Source organism: Budorcas taxicolor, chromosome 13 (assembly GCF_023091745.1).
Source record: "Budorcas taxicolor isolate Tak-1 chromosome 13, Takin1.1, whole genome shotgun sequence".
NCBI lineage: Eukaryota > Metazoa > Chordata > Mammalia > Artiodactyla > Bovidae > Budorcas > Budorcas taxicolor.
In genome coordinates, this window is record NC_068922.1 from 75,714,351 (window position 1) to 75,738,652 (window position 24,302).

General features: G+C 45.6%; 1 protein-coding gene across 1 annotated transcript in view; it reads right to left on the reverse strand.

Annotated features, from left to right (window-relative positions):
- Positions 1-24,302, reverse strand: part of ZMYND8 (zinc finger MYND-type containing 8) — a 121,943-nt gene that overhangs the window by 38,451 nt on the left and 59,190 nt on the right. The window contains exons 10-12 of the mRNA XM_052650390.1: positions 23,077-23,192; positions 18,678-19,159; positions 395-535 (exon numbers count right to left, since the gene is read on the reverse strand). Of these exons, the coding sequence (XP_052506350.1) occupies positions 395-535; positions 18,678-19,159; positions 23,077-23,192 (739 nt within the window). The remainder of the gene's footprint in view (positions 1-394; positions 536-18,677; positions 19,160-23,076; positions 23,193-24,302) is intronic.

The window sequence follows — 24,302 nt, forward strand, 5'->3', positions numbered from 1 at the left end:
CAAGGGCAAGTAAGGTGGTAAACACTGGCCTAAGTATTTCAAAATAAAACAGCCTTGCCTTTCAACAAGTCCCGAGCAATCCTGTGCCAGTTCCCTTCTACTGATCTCCCTTCATCTCCTTCCGCTGTACCTTTTCAATATTTTGCACAGAGAAAAGAGTGGTTCAAGAACCACACACGAGGACTTCCCTGGTGGTGCAGTGGTTAAGACTCCATGCTTCTAATGAGGGGGGCATGGGTTCGACCCCTGGTTGGAGAACTAGGATCCCACATGGCCAAAAACAAATAAAAATACCAACCTTAAAAAAAAAGAACCACACACTAAAGAGGACATTTTAACTTGCAGAAATATGCACAGCTGCCACAGAAAGAAGCTTCCCAAAATTTCAACTGACCCAGGTTAAGATTCAGGATGCTTCCCGTGGTGGATGTCTTGTCCGTTTTCGTGGTGACTGGCGTTGATACTTGAGGAGAGAAAGGTTTTGGGCTGCCGGATAAACTCCCCGCTTGTCCTGTCTTGGTGGAGGCTGGTGAAGCTGAAAAAGCAGGTTACTTGTTAAAAGACAGATTTATAAATAAAGGAACATATAAAGCTTGTAGGTGTGGGGCAGAGAAGAGAGTACAGAAACTATTTGATTTCAAACAGACCCCCAGAGCACCATGGAGGGGTTGGAGCGGGAAGGGCTGGCCATTTATTTCGAGCAAAGAGCTTTAACCCAATGTTAAACCGTTAAAGCCACGAAGGAAAAAGGCCACCCCAGTCATTCTATTAAACACAAAGCTCTAAGACAAATCGGCTAAGCTGCCACTGAAATTGGTTTGGCCCATTCACAGGTGTAAATCTCAAAATAAAGAGCGATTAAACCGGCCCCCACCACAGTCCAGATGCAGAGGCCAGAGCCAGGCTTACAAACGGCATGTCATCCGTTTGTGGGAGACACAGGGGCTGTGCGCACAGCCACTGCACCTGCCCCGGGGGCCAGCTTGACCCGCTGGGGGCTCGTGGGCTTCCCATTTCAAAGGTCCTGCGATGCTGAACGAAGCCAAACTCCACACCAGATGGAGTGAGGGAGTGGCTGGTCAATTATCTGCCTCCTTACTGGGTTGCAAACTTTTATAGGACAGAGTCATACCTATGCCCGAGTCTTTTAAAAAGAAGTCAAAATTCCCTACTTACTGCTCCCCTGAGCCCTGTCCACTGGGTGGCGGGAGGCAGGACAGAAACCAAACCATTTAACAAAACAAAGCGTTCGAATGGGCCAAATGGAACCTGCCAAGGATCTCTGAGATACCGCCCCTTTGCAGCAATGGCTCTATATTACTGGGCTGTCCTGTTACTATAAACATGTGACAGGGACGTTCCTGGTGGTCCAGTGGCTAAGACTCTGGGCTCTCAGTGCAGGCGGCCCAGGTTCTATCCCTGGCAGGGCACTAGATCCCATGTGCCGCAACTAAAGATCCTGAATGCCGCAACTAAGACTCAGCGCAGCTGAAATAAAGAAACATTAAAAAACACACAAACAACGTGTGACAGGCAACCAAATGATTGTGCAGCCCCTCAGATGCACAGCAAACCTCAAGAAAGCTGTGGATGGTGACAGGTTTAAAATGGAGACATCCCAGGGACTTCACACGTGCTTAGACACGCTGGTGGGTTCTTGCCTTGGTTTCCTTATCTGCCAAACAGGGATCCTCAGAGTGGGGATTTAATGGATTTAACGCTACACTAGGTTCAGCTGGTCAGCCTCCATGAGGCAGCCCCAGCTCCAGGCCAAGACCTGCCAATGCTATTTTTAACACAACACAGTGGGAACGACTCTAGACATAGGGAGCAATGGATCCAAACACAGATCAGGAGCCAGGAGCGAAGTTCAAATCCCAACTCTGCGGCTGCACACTATGTGACTTTGGGCAAGTGACTTAATGTCTCTGAATCTCCTTTCCTGATGGCTACAAGGAGGGACACTGATAATACAAAACGATCGATAAAACTACCCAACTTGGGGACTTCCCTGGTGGTCCAGTGGCTAAGCCTCCATGCCGCAAGGCAGGGGGCCTGGGGTTCGATCCCTGGTCAGGAAACTAGATCCCACATTCCACAACTAAGAGTTCCCCAGCTGTAACTAAAGATCCCACACGCCACAATTAAAAGACCCCCAGTGCTGCAAACAAAGGCCGGCGCAGGCAAATAAGTGAAATTTTTTTAAGTCACTTAAAAAAACAACCAAAAATAAATTCACCAATTATCTAAACAGTACCTGGTCTCTATCAAGTACTATATTATCGGCGCACTCAGCGCAGGCGACGGCGACCGGCGCACTTAGCACGGCCGAGGGGAGCTACCCCACATCCAAGACCAGGGGCAAAAGCCGAGGGGACCCCATGCCCAAGGGATGGCGGCCAAGAGGAGTTACCCCACGTCCGAGGTCAAGGGCAGCGGCCCAGAGTGCCAGGCTGCGACGGCGCAGGAACGGCCGAGAGGAGCTCCCCCGCGTCCGAGGTCAGGGGCGACGGCCGGGAGGAGCTGCACCGAGTCCGAGGTCAGGGGCGACGGCCGGGAGGAGCTGCACCGAGTCCGAGGTCAGGGGCGACGGCCGGGAGGAGCTGCACCGAGTCTGAGACCAAGGGCGGCAGCCGAGAGAAGCTACCCCGCGTCCGACGTTAGGGGCGGCGACCAAGAGGACTACCCCGCATCCGAGGCCAGGGGTGGCGGCGGGGAGGAGCTACCCCGCGTCCGAGGCCAGGGGCGGCAGCAGAGAGGAGCAACCTCACGTCCAAGGAGCGGTGGCTAGAGGAGCTATTACACGTTCAAGGTCAGGAGGGGCGGTGGTGAGGAGACACCCCTCGTCCAAGGTAAGGAGCAGCGGCTGCCCTTTGCTGGAGCAGCCATGAAGAGATACCCCACGCCCAAGGTAACAGAAACCCAAGTAAGACGTTGCAAGAGGGCATCAGAGGGCAGACACACTGAAACCATACTCACAGAAAAATAGTCAATCTAATCACACTAGGACCACAGCCTTGTCAAACTCAATGAAACTAAGCCATACTGTGTGGGGCCACACAAGATGGGAGGGTCATGGTGGAGAGGTCTGACAGAATGTAGTCTACTGGAGAAGGAAATGGCAAACCACTTCAGTATTCTTGCCTTGAGAACCCCATGAATAGTATGAAAAGGCAAAATGATAGGATGCTGAAAGAGGAACTCGCCAGGTCAGCAGGTGCCCAATATGCTACTGGAAATCAGTGGAGAAATAACTCCTGAAAGAATTAAGGGACGGAGCCAAAGCAAGAACAATACCCAGTTGTAGATGTGACTGGTGATAGAAGCAAGGCCTGATGCTGTAAAAAGCAATATTGCATAGGAACCTGGAATGTCAGGTCCATGAATCAAGGCAAATTGGAAGTGGTCAAACAAGAGATGGCAAGAGTGAACGTCGACATTCTAGGAATCAGCGAACTAAAATGGGCTGGAATGGGTGAATTTAACTCAGATGACCATTATATCTACTACTGTGGGCAGGAATCCCTTAGAAGAAATAGAGTAGCCATCATGGTCAACAAAAGAGTCTGAAATGTTGTACTTGGATGCAATCTCAAACATGACAGAATGATCTCTGTTCGTTTCCAAGGCAAACCATTCATATCACAGTAATCCAAGTCTATGCGCCAACCAGTAACGCTGAAGAAGCTGAAGTTGAACGGTCCTATGAAGACCTACAAGACCTTTTAGAACTAACACCCCCAAAAGATGTCCTTTTCATTATAGGGGACTGGAATGCAAAAGTAGGAAGTCAAGAAACACTTGGAGTAACAGGCAAATTTGGCCTTGGAATACGGAATGAAGCAGGGCAAAGACTAATAGAGTTTTGCCAAGAAAACGCACTGGTCATAGCAAACACCCTCTTCCAACAACACAAGAGAAGACTCTACACATGGACATCACCAGATGGTCAACACTGAAATCAGATTGATTATATCCCTTGCAGCCAAAGATGGAGAAGCTCTATACAGTCAGTAAAAACAAGACCAGGAGCTGACTGTGGCTCAGATCATGAACTCCTTATTGCCAAATTCAGACTGAGATTGAAGAAAGTAGGGAAAACCGCTAGACCATTCAGGTATGACCTCAATCAAATCCCTTATGATTATACAGTGGAAGTGAGAAATAGATTTAAGGGACTAGATCCGATAGATAGAGTGCCTGATGAACTACGGATGGAGGTTCATGACACTGTACAGGAGACAGGGATCAAGACCATCCCCATGGAAAAGAAATGCAAAAAAGCAAAATGGAAATGCAAAAAAGCAAAATGGGTGTCTGGGGAGGCCTTACAAATAGCTGTGAAAAGAAGAGAAGCGAAAAGCATAGGAGAAAAGGAAAGATATAAGCATCTGAATGCAGAGTTCCAAAGAATAGCAAGGAGAGATAAGAAAGCCTTCCTCAGTGATCAAAGCAAAGAAATAGAGGAAAACAATAGAATGGGAAAGACTAGAGATCTCTTCAAGAAAATTAGAGATACCAAGGGAACATTTCATGCAAAGATGGGCTCGATAAAGGACAGGAATGGTATGAACCTAACAGAAGCAGAAGATATTAAGAAGACATGGCAAGAATACACAGAAGAACTGTACGAAAAAGAGCTTCATGACCAAGATAATCACAATGGTGTGATCACTCACCTAGAGCCAGACATCCTGGAATGTGAAGTCAAGTGGGCCTGAGAAAGCATCACTACAAACAAAGCTAGTGGAGGTGATGGAATTCCAGTGGAGCTATTTCAAATCCTGAAGGATGATGCTGTGAAAGTGCTGCACTCAATATGCCAGCAAATATGGAAAACTCAGCAGTGGCCACAGGACTGGAAAAGGTCAGTTTTCATTCCAATCCCAAAGAAAGGCAATGCCAAAGAATGCTCAAAACTACCACACAATTGCACTCATCTCACACGCTAGTAAAGTAATGCTCAAAATTCTCTAAGCCAGGCTTCAGCAATACGTGAACTGTGAACTTCCAGATATTCAAGCTGATTTCAGAAAAGGCAGAGGAACCAGAGAACAAATTGCAAACATCCGCTGGATCATTGAAAAAGCAAGAGAGTTCCAGAAAAACATCTATTTCTGCTTTATTGACTATGCCAAAGCCTTTGACTGTGTGGGTCACAATAAATTGTGGAAAATTCTTCAAGAGATGGGAATATCAGACCACCTGACCTGCCTCTTGAGAAACCTGTATGCAGGTCAGGAAGCAACAGTTAGAACTGGACATGGAACAACAGGCTGGTTCCAAATAGGAAAAGGAGTACGTCAAGGCTGTATATTGTCACCGTGCTTACTTAACTTATACGCAGAGTACATCAAGAGAAACGCTGGGCTGGAAGAAACACAAGCTGGAATCAATATTGCCAGGAAAAGTATCAATAACCTCAGATATGCAGATGACACCACCCTCATGGCAGAAAGTGAAGAGGAACTCAAAAGCCTCTTGATGAAAGTGAAAGTGGAGAGTAAAAAAGTTGGCTTAAAGCTCAACATTCAGAAAACGAGGATCATGGCATCTGGTCCATTCACTTCATGGGAAATAGATGGGGAAACAGTGGAAACAGTGTCAGACTTTATTTTTTTCGGCTCCCAAATCACTGCAGGTGGTGATTGCAGCCATGAAATTAAAAGACGCTTACTCCCTGGAAGGAAAGTTATGACCAACCTAGACAGCATATTCAAAAGCAGAGACATTACTTTGCCAACAAAGGTCCGTCTAGTCAAGGCTATGGTTTTTCCAGTGGTCACGTATGGATGTGAGAGTTGGACTGTGAAGAAAGCTGAGCGCCAAAGAATTGATGCTTTTGAACTGTGGTGTTGGAGAAGACTCTTGAGAGTCACTTGGACTGCAAGGAGTCCATTCTAAAGGAGATCAGCCCTGGGATTTCTTTGGAAGCAATGATGCTAAAGCTGAAACTCCAGTACTTTGGCCACCTCATGCGAAGAGTTGACTCATTGGAAAAGACTCTGATGCTGGGAGGGCTTGGGGGCAGGAGGAGAAGGGGACGACAGAGGATGAGATGGCTGGATGGCATCATTGACTCAATGGACGTTAGTCTGAGTGAACTCCGGGAGTTGGTGATGGACAGGGAGGCCTGGCGTGCTGTGATTCATGGGGTCGCAAAGAGTCGGACACGACTGAGCGACTGAACTGAACTGATTAGTATCATATTATTTCCCCATTAACCTCCAGGGTTTTGGTTTCAATCATCTAACCTGTGATTCTCAGCCAGGAGTGACTCTGCCCTCCAAGGAGCAGTGGGCAATGTCTATAAACATTTTTGTTTGTCACAGCTGGGGAGGGGGGTTCTCTGGAATCTAATAGGTAGAGACCAGGGACCCTGCTAAACATCCTATGATGCATAGCACAGCCCACCCCCTCAGAACAAATCATTATCTTTAGCTTCAAATGTTAACAGTGCTCAGGTTGATAAATTCATACAGGAATGAAGGAGGTGTGTCTCCAGGAAACCTTCACCTCATTTGCAAGTAAGGTGAGGATGCCGGAATGAGATAAGTAAATACATGCCAACTGGTGCTTAGCAAGTGCTCAATAAACATTTGACATTATCTTGAGATTTTAAGTTGTTTAAAAATATAATCAGTTTTACTGGAAGGATTAAATGCCCTGCCCCAGCACCTAGCAGACAACATCCTCTCCGATAATGACCCTGATTCCCACTTGTTCTCTAACTGCCGGCACTTGAACAAGCAGAAATGCTTATCACACAAAGAAGTAAGAATAAAGAAGTGAAGTGAAGTGAAGTCGCTCAGTCGGGTCCAACTCTTTGCGACCCCACGGACTGTAGCCTATCAGGCTCCTCCCTCCATGGGATTCTCCAGGCAAGAGTACTGGAGTGGGTTACCATTTTCTTCTCCAGGGGATCTTCCCAACCCAGGGATTGAACCCAGGTCTCCCGTATTCCAGGCAGATGCTTTAACCTCTGAGCTACCAGGGAAGCCCCAAGAATAAAGAAAGATAAAGGCATTTCAAAAGATGTAAGTAGTACCAACAAAATCTTCAGCATTAGGACTTTTAAATTATGATTGTTCATTCATGTACGTTCTGTTTCCAAAAGAGATGAGCAGCGGCTGAAAACATCAAGGAAGTGTGTTCCCTCCACAAGGACTAAAGTCAGAGCCTTTTTAGTTGTACTCCCTTAAGTAAGCGAGGGAGCTGTGAGGTCTCAACAGAGGGTCTTACCCTCTAGAAGTTCTGCTTCTGGCTGCAGGCAACTCTGACAAGGAACTCTAACCCCAAAGGGTAGCACGAACCAAAAGCCTACAGAAGTGTGGGGTCACACAGAGAACTCAAGCAAGTAGAGTCCGTATTTCCCTTCTTAACAGATCAAGTTACAAAAGTAAGCAGCAACAGCCGGCAGGCAGTCTAGCAGAGCCCTTCCCGACTGAGGGCCTGCTGCAGGGAATTCACCAAGAACACAGGGGGAGTCGTTAGTTTTATAATTGTGTGTGTGTGTGTGTGTGTATGTATATATATATATATTCAGAGTTAAAAAATAGTAATTGGAAAAATGAGCCTTTAATTTCACAAAGTTTCCTTTGTTAATAAAACTTAAGTATTGAAGATTTAAGAAACATGTCTAAACCATGCCTCACCCAACCTTCAGCAAGGCCTCTACACACCACTTCGAAAACATAGCCCAATCTTCCCACTTATCTCCACCCCCATCTCCAGGGCTATCACCCTAGTCCATGAATTCTGAACAGGGGTAATGTGGGCCCAAAAAATAGATTTTAGGGCCTGAAAAAAAATCTTACTCTTTATATATATAAAGCCCATTCACAGTCTGTAATGGGACATATAATACTTTCAAATTTCATGAGGGTCCACTCTTAGATATAGAGCCCAAAGAACTGAAGACTTACACTCAAACAATGCCTCAAGGCAGCCCTATTCAGCCCAAAGATGGAAACAACACAAACATCCATCAACAGACAAGCCATGGTGCAAAAGAATGAAGTTCAGATGCGCACTGCAATGTGGGTGAAAACATCACATGAAGTGAAAGAAGCCAGACACAAAGGTCACGTTTTATAGGATTTCACTAAAATGAAATATCCGGAATGGGCACATTCATACAAATAGAATGCAGCCTGGTGGCTGGCGGGGCTGGGCTGAGAGAAGGATGGGGCGGGGGAGGCGGAGGGATGAGGAGGGGTGGCTTGGTAGAAACAGGATTTGATTCCGCGTGACAGAAAAGTTTTGGATCGAGGTAACAGCGGTGAGTGCACAATATCACAGTGTTGTGACTGCACGAAATACCGCTGAATTGTTGGCTTTGAAGTGATCAATCTTCTGTTATGTGATTCTCACCTCCACTTAAAAAATTCACGGGAGGACAATTAGGAAGAAAGTGTCAAAAAAGGCTCCTTAGGGGGTGATAATCAATGGGGGGGAAAAAAAGGTTGGGAAACACTGTCCTTACCTCCCATTTCCACAGAGACCCTGTAAAAGCTTCCCACTACTGGTCCCCCAACTGCCTGCCACAGCACCCCTCTCCCGCGGCACCTCCACCTAGCAGCTGTGAGGCACCTAAAACAAGGAAAGGGACGTCCTGCCGGCCAGCATAAAAGCCAAAGACCTTTCCTCGGCTCTTTCTGGAACCTCCAGCCATGTGGCCTTTTGTGCTTAGCCCTTCCAGATCAAGTCTGCTCCTACCTCAAACCTTTACACTTGGAATTTCCCAGGAAAGACACCCTTTCCCCTACCCACCACTCCCACTCAAATCATACTGACTGGCAGTCTTCTACATTTGGGTCCAACACCACCTCCTTGAAGCCCTCCCTGCTGGCCCCACCTAAGGTGGCCCCAGCGCCCCTTCTGCCTTGAGAATACCAGCTCTACAAGTGCAGGCTCCTTGCCGGCCTCTGACACTGCCAGGCACCTGAGACGCCAGAATGAGTCGATATGTGAGATGATTAATTGAAGAATCAGGCCTCCATTTCTCTTCTCGTGACTGGTCACAATAAGCAATAACGAAATGATAATGACAAGCAAAATGAAACCTCTCTCATACACAGGTGCCAAGGTACACCACCTCCTCGATATTCTGCAGCTACTGAAGGCGTTCTGAGTGATTAAGCATCCAAGGGAGAAACATGGATAAGCAGCCCACAGAAAAAAATACAAAAGCTCAAGAAGCTCATTTAGAGAGAAACTTGAGTTGGATATAAATAAACGTAAACTCAGCTAAAGAGGCACAGAGATAAATAGATACAGTCTGTCTATTTATAGGCTCTATCCTACAGCCTTTCCATCTGCATGGTATACTTGTTACAAAAAATAACACCTCGGGCCTTCCCTGGTGGTCCAGGGACTCTGTGTTCCCAGTGCAAGGGGCCTGGGTTTGATCCCTGGTCAGCCTACTAGATCCCACATGCTTCAACTAAGAGTTCCCATATGGCAATTAAAAAAAAATCCCGCATGCCACAACAAAGACTGAAGGTCTAGCGTGCTGCAACTAAAACCTGATGCAGTCAAATAAATAAATATTTTAAAAAATAAAAATGAAACATACAGGGCATCCAGGGAATTCCCTGGCAGTCCAGTGGTGAAGACTCTGCATTTTCATTGCCAAACGCCTGGGTTGGACCACAAGTCACACAGTACAGCCAAAAAAGAAAAAGTGTGGAAAAAAGAGAGAGAGAGAAAATCAAGTGTACACAAATGCCCCCATATGTGTAAATACTTTCCAAAAGCAGTCCCACATCCTTAAATGAATGCATACTTTTTTTTTTCCTATAAGCACATTTTATAGCCATAGAAACTTTGGAGAAAAACTGGAGCCCAGAATTCAAGGATTACCAAAAAAAAAAAAAACCTTTAGTTTTTTCTTATGTACCTTTCCCACCTGCTCTAATATTGCCTGGGTTTCATTCTGTTTTAATTCTAACCATGTGTGTTTACTTGTTTCATCACTTAAAAAAAAAAAGTCAACTAGAGGCATTTAGATTATGGACCATTTTGCTCTTTGTAAAATGCTTTTACTATGCTTCGTTGGTGGCGGAAGCATTGAAACGGGTGTAAAAATTTACTTATTAATATAAAAAATGTAAGGAAGTGAGAGGAATTTGTATGATGCCAGTAACATTCAATAGATATATTCTTGAAGACTTTTATTCATGACCATCTAGAGAAACGTGTAAAATACTAAGCTGGCCAAAACATCTTCAGCACTGGGGGTTAGAAAGTAAGAAAGGACTCTCTCTCTCCCTCTCTCTCTGTATATATTTATATATAGTTGACATTAAGAAAACAAGTTGATGTATCTGTTTAAAACATCTGCATTCATATGATTTCATAAAATCTACCTACTGTTGATAATGAGAACTGTTGCTGATGTTCAGTCACTAAGTCATGTCCAACTCTTTTCAACCCCATGGACTGTAGCCCTCCAGAGTCCTCTGTCCACGGGATTTCCCAGGCAAAGGATACTGGAGTGGGTTGCCATTTCCTTCTCCAGGGGATCTTCCTGACCCAGGGATCAAACCTGTGTCTCCTGCATTGGCAGGCAGATTCTTTACCACTGATCCACCAGAGAAGCCCAATAATAAGTGCATGCAAATAAAATGATGTCAAAGACACAATGCCAAACTGAAAGAAGGAAAAAGTTCAGTATGATGCCATTCTATCACACACACAAAAATAATTTTTATTATTGTCATCATCAACGTGATTATACACATTAAAAATCTGAAGGACCACCCAATTCTTAGTAGCTGTCACCTCTCAGGATGGAATAATGGACAATTTATTCTACAATGTTAAAATTTCAAAGGAATATTTTATATTCGGGGGAAATGATGAAATAAATATTGAAGAGATTCAAACCTGAAAGCTAAGCAAAGTTTTATTGGTGCTGAAAATCAAAAGCATGGTACCTAAATCTATGATTCCCGATGAGGACTGGAGATGACCACGCCCCTCCCACAGGCAATGTGTGACAATGTCTGGAGAGGTTCTGACCACGGCAGGGGTGTAGACTGGCATCAAATGGGTGGAGGTCAGGGATGCTGCAGGGCACAGGACAGCCCCACCACACAGAACCATCTGGCCCAAAATGTCAGTAGTGCTGGGGTTGAGAAACCCTGTTTTAAGTCACTCTAGACATTTTCAAAAGCAGAAAGACATTTGGAAATGCTCGTTTCAATTATGCCTTCAAATGGATGCCAATCCTTTTATAAAGCCATAAATCTTGCCCAAAGGAAGACCTAATTGCCTTTGAAGTCACAAATAATTTAATCAGATAATCTACTTTGATGTACAATTCACGAGTGCCGGCTAAAACACATCATTTATTATCTACATTCACAAAACCCCCAGCCTGTGCTAAGTGCCCTTTTGACTACATGAAATACAAGCTGTAGAATTAAATTAGAAAAAAGGGGCCCTTTCCTCCCACGCACCCCAGCACTCTGGGTGGGATAGCCAGTGGAGGAGATATGATTCATGCTTCAGCTCCTCTACTTACAGAACTTTGGAAGCAACCTATACATTCAAAGGGCTGCTGACATCTTGCACCACTCTTGGTGGCTTGTACAAAGGACCTACATAGCACAGAATCACTGGGTGATCCAGTACAGGACAGAAATGCTGTTCTGAATGGTTATTGAGTAACATGGAAAAGTGGTCAGAACACAGTTTTATTTTTCTCAGTTCAGCTTCAGTCACTCTGTCGTGCCCCACTCTTTGGGACCCCTTGGGCTGTGGCTCGCCAGGCCCCTCTGTCCATTGAATTCCCCAGGCAAGAATACCAGAGTGGGCAGCCATTCCCTTCTCCAGGGGATCTTTCCAACCCAAGGATCGAAATAGGGTCTCCCACAATGCAGGCAGATTCTTTACCATCTGAGCCACCAGGGAAGCCCATTCAGAATCCAAGGTTAAACAGGTCTACACTAAAGAGGTGGTCCACGAAGCACTTAGTTCACTGGTGCATTTGATGCAGCCTACAGTTTTTTTCACTTGTCTTGGTTTCTAAGATCCCACAGCATATGCGATCCTAGGATCCCAGCAAGGACTGAACCATGCCCCCTGTGCTGGGACAGCAGAGTCTTAAATCACTAGACCACCAGGGAAGTCCCTCTGAGCTATTTTTTAAAATTGGAGATAACGTGTTAAAGCTGGGGTAGTCTGCATTTTAAAAAATATTTGGGATTTCTCTTGAACAACACAGAAACGTGGCAACACTGAGCCAACCTTCCCACTTGGCTAGAACCAGCAAGGGGAGAGGGCCACCAGTGACTTTAAAAAAGCACAGGTCTCTAGCTCAGCGCACACATACAGGAAGAGTCAGTACTGCTTTGAGAAGCGTTATAGACACAGCACCCATGAGGGGTTAAATGGTCATGAAGACAAGCAGATTCTGCTTCAGTTCACTCCCTATCGCTTCCAATCCTCGCTTATTTCTGTATCTGCCTGATCCCTCAAAGTACTTTTCAACTTGGCATATGATTGTGTCAACTAACATAGAAAAAAACTCAGGATGGGGAATTCTCTAGAAGTCCAGTGCTTAGGACTCCTCATGTTCACTGCCAAGGTTCGATCCCTGGTCGAGGAACTAGGATCCAGCATGCTGTGTGGTGCAGCCAAAAAAGAAAAAGTTCAGGAAACAATCTCTAAGGGCTGACTGTGGAGGGTGGGATTATCCCTGACTTTAGTTTTTGCAACTAACCATTGCTTTATGACAAATAGGTATTGATTTCACGGGGCAAAGTATATACGAAACCATCTTCCTTTCTCCCTGGAGTAACCCATGTGGAGCTGCAAGACCAAAGAACCACCGTTAGCCCAGAGGCTGGTGAAAGCCAGGCCCCAGGATTCTTACTCTGTGTGTGTGAAGTCGCTCAGTCGTGTCCGACTCTTTGTGACCCCATGGACTGTAGCCTACCAGGCTCCTCCCTCCGTGGGATTCTCCAGGCAAGAGTACTGGAGTGGGTTGCCATTTCCTTCTCCAGGAGATCTTCCCGACCCAGGGATCGAACCCATGTCTCCAGCATTCCAGGCAGATGCTTTAACCTCTGAGCCACCAGGGATTCTTACTTTAATACATATTAATTGTAATTTTCTATGTATAATTTCAATATGCACATAAAATGCAACAGGATCCTGCAAGCAAAATACTGGCAAGGCATCAATTCTGGCCAGGAGGTCTAGAGAGAGGAAGCAGACAAAGCACGGAGAATATAAACTACTCTGACCCGTAACATGACAAGATTCCAGGAGCGAAGAGCTTCTGGCTGACCGAAGTGCTCCTCGAAGACTAAAACCAGCCCTGAGGATTACAGACACATGATTCTGAGCTCCTCCCTAAACAAAAGGAGGTTTCTAAACTCTTGTGAAATTTTTATCTAATAACTTATTTCAATGTGTACATTTATGCTGCAGACTATAAATTTTTCCCTGCTGAAACGAATAAGGTTTTGCAATCCTATGACAGGCTACTATTTTAATACAATCTTAGATAAAACACAGTCTTGTCTCAGTTATATTCTCAACGATTGTGGGGGCATTTCAACAAATATCCATGTCTTCTTCCACTACATGCTATTATCAGTGCCAACAGCAGAGGGCAGTGGCATGCAGGGCAAAGAAAGCCAGTCTCAGAATCTGGCTGTGGAACTCCCTCATTCTCAGAGACCTCAGTTTGCCTTCTGTAAGAGGAGAGTGACTCAGAGTTTCTCTTAGTCTGTACCACATATTGGCAAACCAACCCATGTTGCCTGCAAGCTAAGAAGGGTGCTGTTCTTCTTGTTTCATCACTAAGTCGTGTCCAACTCTTTTTTTGACCCCATGGACTGTAGCTCGCCAGGCTCCTCTGTCCATGGGATTTCCCAGGCAAGAATACTGGAGTGGGTTGACATTTCCTTCTCCAGGGGATCTGCCCCACCCGGAATTGAACTTGCATCTCCTGCAATGCAGGCAGATTCATTACTGCTGAGTCACTTGGGAAGCCAAGAAGGGTATTTACCATTTTTAAGTGGTTCAGGGGAGAAAAAAAGGAGTCACAGCTCCTGAAAACCTAACAATCATATGGAATTCAAATTTCAGCGTCACAGTCACATACTTACTGCCTATGGCTATTTTAGTAACACAAACAAGGTGTTGAGTAATTGCAGAGTTGACAAGAGACCTACAAAGCCTAAAATATTTACCATCTGGCTCCAGAAAGGGGGCAGTTTCTAAGACTAAAAAGATTTTTAATAAATACCTTCTCTTCGTACACTACTCATTGGCTGCCTAACTAATGACCAGCAAAATAACCCAGACACATACTAGCAAGCAGATTATGTTTCAGAAACAGATTTTAAATTCTACTGAAATGGGGCATCTGCTAACTCACCACCTCAAAAGTCACTCAAATAATGAGGAACTTTGTCAGGAATTCTGGCATCATTTCAACCTCTGCCCTCTAGAGGGATGAGAGAAGTTTAATTAAACCCACGATATGTGTTTCTCATACTCCTCTGAACTGTGTTTCCTGAAATATGGTGTAGAAACATCCACAGTGGTTCCCAGACCAACATGTTTTACTGTACAAGCTATGTGCTAATTTCATGTACTTCAGGGGAAAAAAAAAAGCAATTTAAACACATGAGCTTGTGTATCTTATTTAGCTTCACATGAAGCTAAATTGTGGGTCTAATATATAAGAATGTAATAAAACAGGTGGTATGCACATTATAGCAAAAAAAAAAAATCATGGTGATGAAAAGTTCAGTTCAGTCGCTCAGTCATGTCCAACTCTGCGACCCCATGAATCGCAGCATGCCAGGCCTCCCTGTCCATCACCAACTCCCGGAGTTCAGCCAAACTCATGTGCATCGAGTCGGTGATGCCATCCAGCCATCTCATCCTCTGTCGTCCCCTTCTCCTCCTGCCCCCGATCCCTCCCAGCATCAGGGTCTTTTCCAATGAGTCAACTCTTCGCATGAGGTGGCCAAAGTATTGGAGTTTCAGCCTCAGCATCAGTCCTTCCAATGAACACCCAGGACTGGTCTCCTTTAGGATGGACTGGTCGGATCTCCTTGCAGTCCAGGGAACTCTCAAGACTCTTCTCCAACACCACAGTTCAAAAGCATCAAGATGGACAGAGGTACGTGACATTGTACAGGAGACAGGGATCAAGACCATCCCCATGGAAAAGAAATGCAAAAAAGCAAAATGGCTGTCTGAGGAGGCCTTACAAATAGCTGGGAAAAGAAGAGAAGCAAAAAGCATAGGAGAAAAGGAAAGATATTCCCATTTGAATGCAGAGTATCAAAGAATAGCAAGGAGAGATAAGAAAGCCTTCCTCAGCGATCAGTGCAAAGAAATAGAGGGAAACAACAGAATGGGAAAGACTAGAGATCTCTTCAAGAAAATTAGAGATACCAAGGGAACATTACATGCAAAGATGGGCTCGATAAAGGACAGGAATGGTATGGACCTAACAGAAGCAGAAGATACTAAGAAGAGGTGGCAAGAATACACAGAAGAACTCTACAAAAAAGAGCTTCACAACCAAGATAATCACAATGGTGTGATCACTCACCTAGAGCCAGACATCCTGGAATGTGAAGTCAAGTGGGCCTGAGAAAGCATCACTACGAACAAAGCTAGTGGAGATGATGGAATTCCAGTTGAGCTATTTCAAATCCTGAAAGATGACGCTGTGAAAGTGCTGCACTCAATATGCCAGCAAATATGGAAAACTCAGCAGTGGCCACAGGACTGGAAAAGGTCAATTTTCATTCCAATCCCAAAGAAAGGCAATGCCAAAGAATGTTCAAACTACTGCACAATTGCACTCATCTCACATGCTAGTAAAGTAATGCTCAAAATTCTCCAAGCCAGGCTTCAGCAATACGTGAACCGTGAACCTCCAGATGTTCAAGCTGGTTTTAGAAAAGGCAGAGGAACCAGAGATCAAATTGCCAACATCCGCTGGATCATGGAAAAAGCAAGGGAGTTCCAGAAAAACATCTATTTCTGCTTTATTGACTATGCCAAAGCCTTTGACTATGTGGATCACAATAAACTGGAAAATTCTTCAAGAGATGGGAATATCAGACCACCTGACCTGCCTCTTGAGAAACCTATATGCAGGTCAGGAAGCAACAGTTAGAACTGGACATGGAACAACAGACTGGTTTCAAATAGGAAAAGGAGTACGTCAAGGCTGTATATTGTCACCCTGCTTATTTAACTTATATGCAGAGCACATCATGAGAAACGTTGGACTGGAAGAAACACAAGCTGGAATCAAGACTGCCAGGAGAAATATCAATAACCTCAGATAACCTCAGATATAAAAAGTTCAGGCAACAGTAATTCATGAGATTGCTGCCCATTAAAACACTTTCTCAAGCAGTAGGATTTCAATAGGAACTCAGAGGCTGAGGAGATTGTGTGATTATACACCATATGTTCTTAACTTGGCTTAAATGAAATCATGTCATGGAATAAAAGGAAGCCTTTAAGGACTCTGGTCAGAAACAAGGGGGCAAAGGGCAAGCTTTTTTTCTGAAGCTATGTCAACAGAAATTATGTCATCCCAGAACAAAGCTCCTAAACTCAACCTTGAATCCGTCAACCACGTGACTGGATCAGAACTGAAGCTGAGACTGCAGCCTTCACTCTGAAGAATCAAAAGCTGTTGGTGATTAACTCTGCTCCACCTAGAGTCATTCACAGAGCAGCTACAAGCAGTACTTGAAAATGAGCAGCCACCCAGAAAGAAGCCACAGCGTGAACCAAAATGAGTGGAAATCTTTTGAATTCACCATTGACTAAGGCTTCATCATTTATCTTCAGGGGATATTGATGTTCTCTTAACTGATGCCTGCTCCTCTTTTTTTTTTTTTTTTTGCAGGGGGGAGGGGGGTGCCATGCAGCTTGTGGAATCTTAGTTCCCCAACAAGGGATCGAACCCAGGCCCCAGCAGTGAGACCTGGCGGTCCTGGACCACCAGGAAATCCCCGATGCCTGCTCCCTAAAGAGTTCTATGTGAAGGAAAGAAGGGAAAGAGGAAAGGAGGGAGGTAGGGAGAGGGGGTAGGGAAAGGCTATCCAAGGGTAATAAATGCTCTGGCCAGAAGTCTAAATACGGGTGGTCCAACCTGTGGATGTGCTATATTCCTTCTGGCAAATATCTTAAGACAGTTTGAGCTGAACTTTCATTACTGGAGAGTCTACATAAAAAGGCAGATTCCACATTTCTCTATAAGAATGTTAAAACGTGGAAACCCTAAGTCCACATTTCTGGGCAGCAACCATGGGCTGAAACCCTTGAGAATGGGGCATGTGCCCTGAGGTTCACTGACAGTCTCCTCAGCCCAGAGCCTGCAGGCTGCCTGCATTCATCATCACATTTATGTAAAGCTTTTTTTAACCTATGCCTCTCAAAGAACAAAAGCGAGCATACAGTAAAGGCCACGTTTCAAGAAAAATGACAGTAAACCCATTTCCTTGAGGAAACCATAAAGTTCTCACAGGTTTGGGGTTTTTTTTAATATTTATTTATTTAGCTGCACGAGGTCTCAGTTGCGGCATTTGGGATCTAGTTCCCTGACCAGGGATCAAACCTGGGTCCCCTGCATTGGGAGCTCAGAGTCCCAGCCACTGGAGCACCTGGGAAGCCCCCTCATAGGTTTTTAACATGCAACTGAATTATGTCTGGATAGAAAAGAATTCAATTTAAGTCATCCTTGCTTTTGTTATACTCAGCCAGCACCCCTCCTTTGCAACACCTCTCCAGATCCGTATCAGCATGGGATGAATGACTATCAGGATAAATAACAGAGCAGCCAACATTTTTGTAGCACTTATTATCCTAGGTACTATCTAAACCCCTTATGTATATCGGTTCATTAATCCTCACAAGAAACACTGAGCCAGGGCCTATCATTATGGCTGTGTTACAGGAGGGGAAACCAAGCCATGGGAGGGTCAGGCGCTTTGCCTAAAGCCACAGAGCTAGTAAATGACAGAGATGGGACCTGATCTGAGACCAGCACCCTCCTCCTTCACCTCTGCTACAGCAGCCAGGCTGCAAGATGCAATGTGACTGGTAGACTGAGCGGGGCGCGGGGAGGAGTGGGCTGGGACCATTCAAGAAGTGGGAGCACTCTGCTCTCTCTGGGGAGAGAAGATTCTTGTTTCCCTTACATGTTTCTCTAATATTTGAGCCTTCAGTAATGCGAGTATCTGGTTTTGATCGAAAAATACTGTTTCCATTCAAAGGAAATTCTTGAGAAAGAAAAAAAACGATTGCAAGAAGTTGTGATTCATCTCCGAGGCATTTGAACCGAACTCTGAAGGATTTCTGGCCACCTCTGCCCACTTCTAGGAATGACCTCCAGCTGGCCTTTGGGGAACGCTTCTCTCATTTGTGAGGGCCATGCTGCAGTCCACAGGGTCGCAAAGAGGCAGACACGACGTAGTGACTGAACGACGGCAGCAAGAATCCCAATGGGTTTACGCACTTTAAGTTTACAATCGGCTCCACTGGGATGAGATCCTCCCACCCAGCTCCCTCTGACTCTGTGATGCTCACCAGGTAGGAACGGCCAGACAGCTGTCCCCCAGATGAGAACCCCTGTGTTGCAGGGACCCCCTGCACCCTCTCTCCCCGGGGCTAACCTGTGCTCTTGTCCAGGAAGTCCATGGACTCTTCACTGGCACTGAAGTGGCTGGACGTGGCCTTCTTCTCAGCGTCCTGCTCCACGTCGGAGCCTGTGTGCACGGAGGAGTTTGTACTCATGGGGGAGCGAGGCATGTCGGACAAGGAGATCCTGCGGCCTGCGCCCCCACTCAGCATCGGCTTGCTCATCAGGATCTTGGGCGATGCCGTCATGTCAAAGCTGAGCTTGACCTTCTCCTGCTTGTCCATCTTGGCGGCACCAGCACCGGGGTTGGAGGGGTCGAGCAGCATTTGGTACTGGCTGTTGGGCGTGTAGGGTGTCCTGAATGGAGAGTAATTAAAAACTCCGAACTTCCGGCGGATGTTCTCCACGTAAACCTCCATCTCTTGCATTGCACTGTTGAAGATGCTTTTAGTCTTTTTCACAGAAAAAGGAATTTCTTTAGACATGAGGTAGCAATTATTTATTGGAACCCAGGCCCTGGGAGCACAAAAGAGAAAGGGAGTTTAAATCAGCCTTGGTCGTTTCCAAGATTTTTAAGTCTTTTTTTTTTTTTTTTAACAAATTTGATTGTGCAAGAACACTTAAGTTGAGATCTGCCCTCTTAACAAATGTACTCTCTTAACAAGTATATCATACATTACTGCTGTGTCAACGGAAAAACAGCACAGCCTAAAAGTTGAGAATTATGTTTTATTTGGCAGACAAAATTGAGGACTTTAGCCTTGGACGCAGCCTCTCAGATCACGCTGAGAGACTGCTCCAAAGAAGCAAGGGAGGAGTCAGGATATACAGTAGTTTTTTTGCAACAAAGACCAGGTAGCCAGAACTTCAAAAGATTCCTATTAAAGAGAAACCAGACAGCTTGTGTTAAGGAATTCAGCATTTTTCTCAGTCTAGGGAGATGCAACAGTCTGGGTTCACTGAAATCTTTCCTCTGACATGCACCTTAGCTATCTGGGGCTTTCTCAGCCTGAGTCCCCTCAGGGTGCACCGCTGGGGGGTGGGTGCAGCAGCTGAGCACTTGGCAGCTGGGTACCCATTTGTCTCCATCCTAAGCTCCCTCAGGGTTCATCATCTGGGTGTCTGTACTGGCCTGATCGCAGTACCGTCCTTTGTCTACTGATAGAGCAGGCAACATTTTTCAACAGCTAGCTGTAGGTATATGCCAGCTCTCTAAAGCTTATTCAGGTTGTTTAACTGAAACTTTCTATCTGTTAATCAGTAGTCACCCTTTTTCCCCAGTCCCCAGCCGCTGGCAACCACCACTCTACTCGGTGATTTTATGAACCTATCTCAGATACTTCCTACAATTGGAATCATGCAGTATTCGTGGAAAGGGCTTATTCCACTTTGCCCAAAGTCCTTCTGGTACAGCCGCGATGCTTCATCTTTCTTAAGGCAGAACAGTATCCACTGTGTGCAGAGACCACATTTACTCCATCCATTCATCTCTCGATGGCCACCTAGGTTGTTTCCAGAATGGTGTTTTTTCTTTTTTTCCTTAACGCAAACCAAATTATCCTGGTGGAATTACCAAGATTCTTAAACACATATTCCATTTTTTTTAAATGGCTTGGTTTGAATGGTTAATTAACAATCCACTTAACAGGCATGTTCTGTCACAAGGACGGAATGTGAACGAGACACTCAGATACATTAAAAGGCTCAATAGCTTAGTCAGTTTAATCCATTAAAAAAATAATAAATTCCCTCTGCCTCTGGGTTGGTAGAGAGTAAGAAAACAGTCTGGATCCTACACCACACCTCCGAGAAGATAATTATTCCCCAAATCTCACTCTCATGCACTCAGACATAAAGAGGTTTCTTTTCTCTTTTAAAACTGCGATTCTCCATGGGACTAGAAGGAAAGGTTAGAAAACCACAACCCAAAAAGGGTTCTGAACGTGAGATAATTCACATGGATAAAAATGGGAAAACAGCCTATTAGCTTTGAGGTATGAGCTCTTCAACTCTTGATTCAGGCTAGTTCTGTCTTCCTACCATCAGCCCTCACATCCTAGTGTGCTCTGCAGAAATCCACTAGAACGTGAGCTGCTTTTCTGGAATCAGCCACCCAAGTGAAGGCAGGCAGGAGATGGAAACAAAACACCATGCTCTGGGGAAGGCAAGAGTAGATATAAGAGCATTTGGGGTGTGCCTTTGCGATACCTCATGCCCCTGGCCTCAACCCAGCGTGTAGATGGGAATCTGGTAGGAATAAGCGTTTCCAAGGAGACCTCAGGGATCTCACAGACCATAAACTCAAGTCAGGTACAAAGCCATGGGGAGCAACACTTAGTGGGGACAGTGGGTGGGAAACTCACACCCGGTCTAATGCAAGGACCCCCTACTCAGGTGCTATCAGAGTGCCTTGGGAATGTGGACCCAACACCAAGTCTTCCAAAATTTTAAAGTAGAAAATATAAACTTTCTATCTTCTCTTTTCCCCAAATGTTAAGAGCATCTCCTTCCTATTTTTTAAGAGGAAACCACCAGGGAGAAACAAAGCCTGGCCATGGGGCAGAGTCCAGGGTACAGGCTGGCTACCCACAGCTCACAGCTCTTGGTGATGCTAGGTCACGATGCATATGAACACGGAACCCCTCAAAATACCCACCCGCACCCTCAGAGTGCTGGAAACTACCTGCTTCTCATCCGCTCCCACTCACTGCTGTCATTCTGCAGAGGACCGAGGAGCCAAAGGGGCAGCCAGGCAGAACGAGGGCTGGGCAGGAGCCAGATGCCCCCAGGACCAGCGTCTGCCAGGCCTCCAGAGCTTTCAGCCGAGTGGGCAGGAGTTGGGACCAAAATGGGGCTCTGAGGAGCAGCGGGGAGCTCCAGGCGGCCCCGACAGCTGATGCCCCTTCACTGGGCCAGCCTCCACTCTGTTGGTGAGGTAGAAGATGAGCCCCTACCTGGAGGGATACTGGGGAGACGCATCTGACCGGTACCCTGCACCCCCAGGAGCTGACCAACCACAGTCACTGGGGTTGTACCCTCTCCCATTTTTGTCTGGCATTGGTGCCCTAAGTTCCATGAAGTTATTTTACAAGTGATTTCAGAAAAGGGTTTCTTTTTCTTAAAGAAGACCCAGAAAATACTGAAAGGGATATCCTATTTACTTAGTGACAGGAAGCCGCTAGGAGGCTGTGTCTTGAGAGGCAACACAGTCACACAGCTGAGCTACTTTCTAGTTCTGGGCCTTGGTTTTCCTATCAAGGAAATGGGGATAAAAGCAGCTTCTATTAAAAAAGGCACTTAAAACAATGTCAGCTGCCACAGTAGCATGCACTCGGCCTGGCACACAGCACACACTGAAAATATGTTTCTTTGAATGAATCAATGAATAAGGGAATTTCAGAAAGTTTCCCAACAAAAAATGGTCAAGATCAAAATATAATACTTGCCATCAATCCCAGAACCATCTCTGCTAATTTCCATCTTGTTTCCTATCAATGCACTGCTTGGATTCCTGGTAAGTGACTTTGCAGATTACTTTGAAATTCGTTTGGTTTTTTTTTCCCCCGAAGATGACAAGCAAAATTTTACAAGGAGCAATTATTTCAGATTCTGCTGTTGTTTCAAATGATAAACTGTATTTTCTGTATGTTCTGTGGGTGGGTATAATTTTCAAAATATGTCTTTTAAATATACACACACACAAACACTTTCCAGCCTGCCTGCTAGGGCTCTGGGGGGAGTTGGGGGGGTTGCCTCATTTAATCACAACATAACTTGCTGAGAGCCGGAGATATTAACTGCTGCTCATCTCTGTCTACCTGTTGTTCTGAAGCAGGTGGGGGGGCTGCGCTCTGCAGAGAGCCGCTATTAGCTAGAGTAATTCACATCTAGCTAGAATAATTCGATTCGCTAGGAGGGGGAGGGCAGGAAGGCTAGGAGGGAGGGCTCCTACCTATCAAAACAGCAACCCCTTCTAATTTCCCATTTTAGCTCCACAGAAAAAGGAACAGGAGGGGACTACCCCACACGACGATGGGAGATTCATTTACCAGCAATCTGGGGAAATGTTTCTGATCCCTGAAAGCATTATTTTGAAAAGCAATTTGTGCGGTGATTTAATTTACTGCAGAGGGGGGAAAGAAAAACAACAACAAAAGAACAGCAGAGCTTAAAATAGCCGTGGAACCTATGCCCATGCTGGCTGCATCCACAAAATCACGAAAGCAAGATCCTTTCCAACCTACCTGAAAAAACGGAAGCCGGTGCACAATCAGGCTTAACACAGCCCAGGCCAGTATTTTTAAACTACAAGATCATCAGTGGGTATCATGACAATCAAATAATAGCCGTGCCCCCCGCCCCTTCTCGCATTCATTGGCAGGATCAAAGGCTCACTTGGAGCTACGCATTTGAAGCCCGTGTTTAACTCCCACCTGTCGTGTTGTCCAAAGAAACGGGCATCCACCTGCCCATCTTTATCCCTCAGAGCTTTCGCAGGCCAGAATGGAAACCCCTTCAGTTTTGCCCAAACCAAAGGATGTGGATTGCTCTAGGAAGAGAAAAACAAAATCCCGAGTTTGTACGTATTCGAAAGCAAGACCCATATATAAAGCTCAGTAGGTGAGGTTCAGGCAAGGGAGCGGTGAGACAGGCCACAAAGTGAAAGAGGATCGTTTCAAGCAGGGTCTGTCTCCCCAGATGCGTGGCCAGTAAGCCTGGGCAAGGCTGGCAGTTAAATGGGGAAACCGAGAAGGTAAGCGCTGACAAACCCAGGCTTGAATCCTGGCTGTGCCACTACCACCTGGATGGCAGTGCGCAGGACACTGACCCTTTCTGGGCAACACAGGGACAGTGATACCTACACTCTCCGTTAAGTTGGAGGGTTAAATGCACATGACACCCAGCACAGAATAACAGGCAGCACTACATATCTTTATTCTTCATCAAGTGCTCCTCAAAGCCTGAACTACTCAGATATTCATCTCCAAAGGCAGGAAAAGCTATCAGCTATGCTTTGACTCTCAACTCTAATGACAAGTCTTGCCGCCCAATTCCCTCTACCCCCACCTCCATACTCCCAGCCCACCCCAAAACACGCCTCTCTCTGCAAAGCACCAGTTTGGAAAATGTAGATCCCTGGGGGGCAACGAGGGTGCCTGACCTACCCCCATCCCATCCTCAAGAACCATGGTCTCATATGTAAAATAGACAGCTAGTGGGAAGGTGCCATGTAACACAGGGGAGCTTAACCTGGTGTTCTGTGACAACCTAGAGGGGTGGGATGGGGTGTGAGGTGGGAGGGAGGTTCAAGAGCGAGGAGTCATATGTACGCCTATGACTGACTCATGTTGGTGTATGGTGGAAATCAACACAATGTAAAGCAATTATCTTCCGATTAAAAATAGATTTTTTTTTTTTAAAAAAAGGGGAAATCCAGACAACCCTATATTTTCCTGCTCTTTCCTGAGCTCTGACTATGTCAGTGTTGATTAAATCATTGATCAAATCTTAAAGAAAGGGGAAAAAAAAAAAAAGAACCATGGTTTGGCGAGATCATGGAGTTAATCCTAGAAGGGATTTCCAAACCTCTTAAAATAGACCCAGGTGACTTGTAAGAAACATACTCATTTTCCACTACTGGTTCACTATCTGCATGACA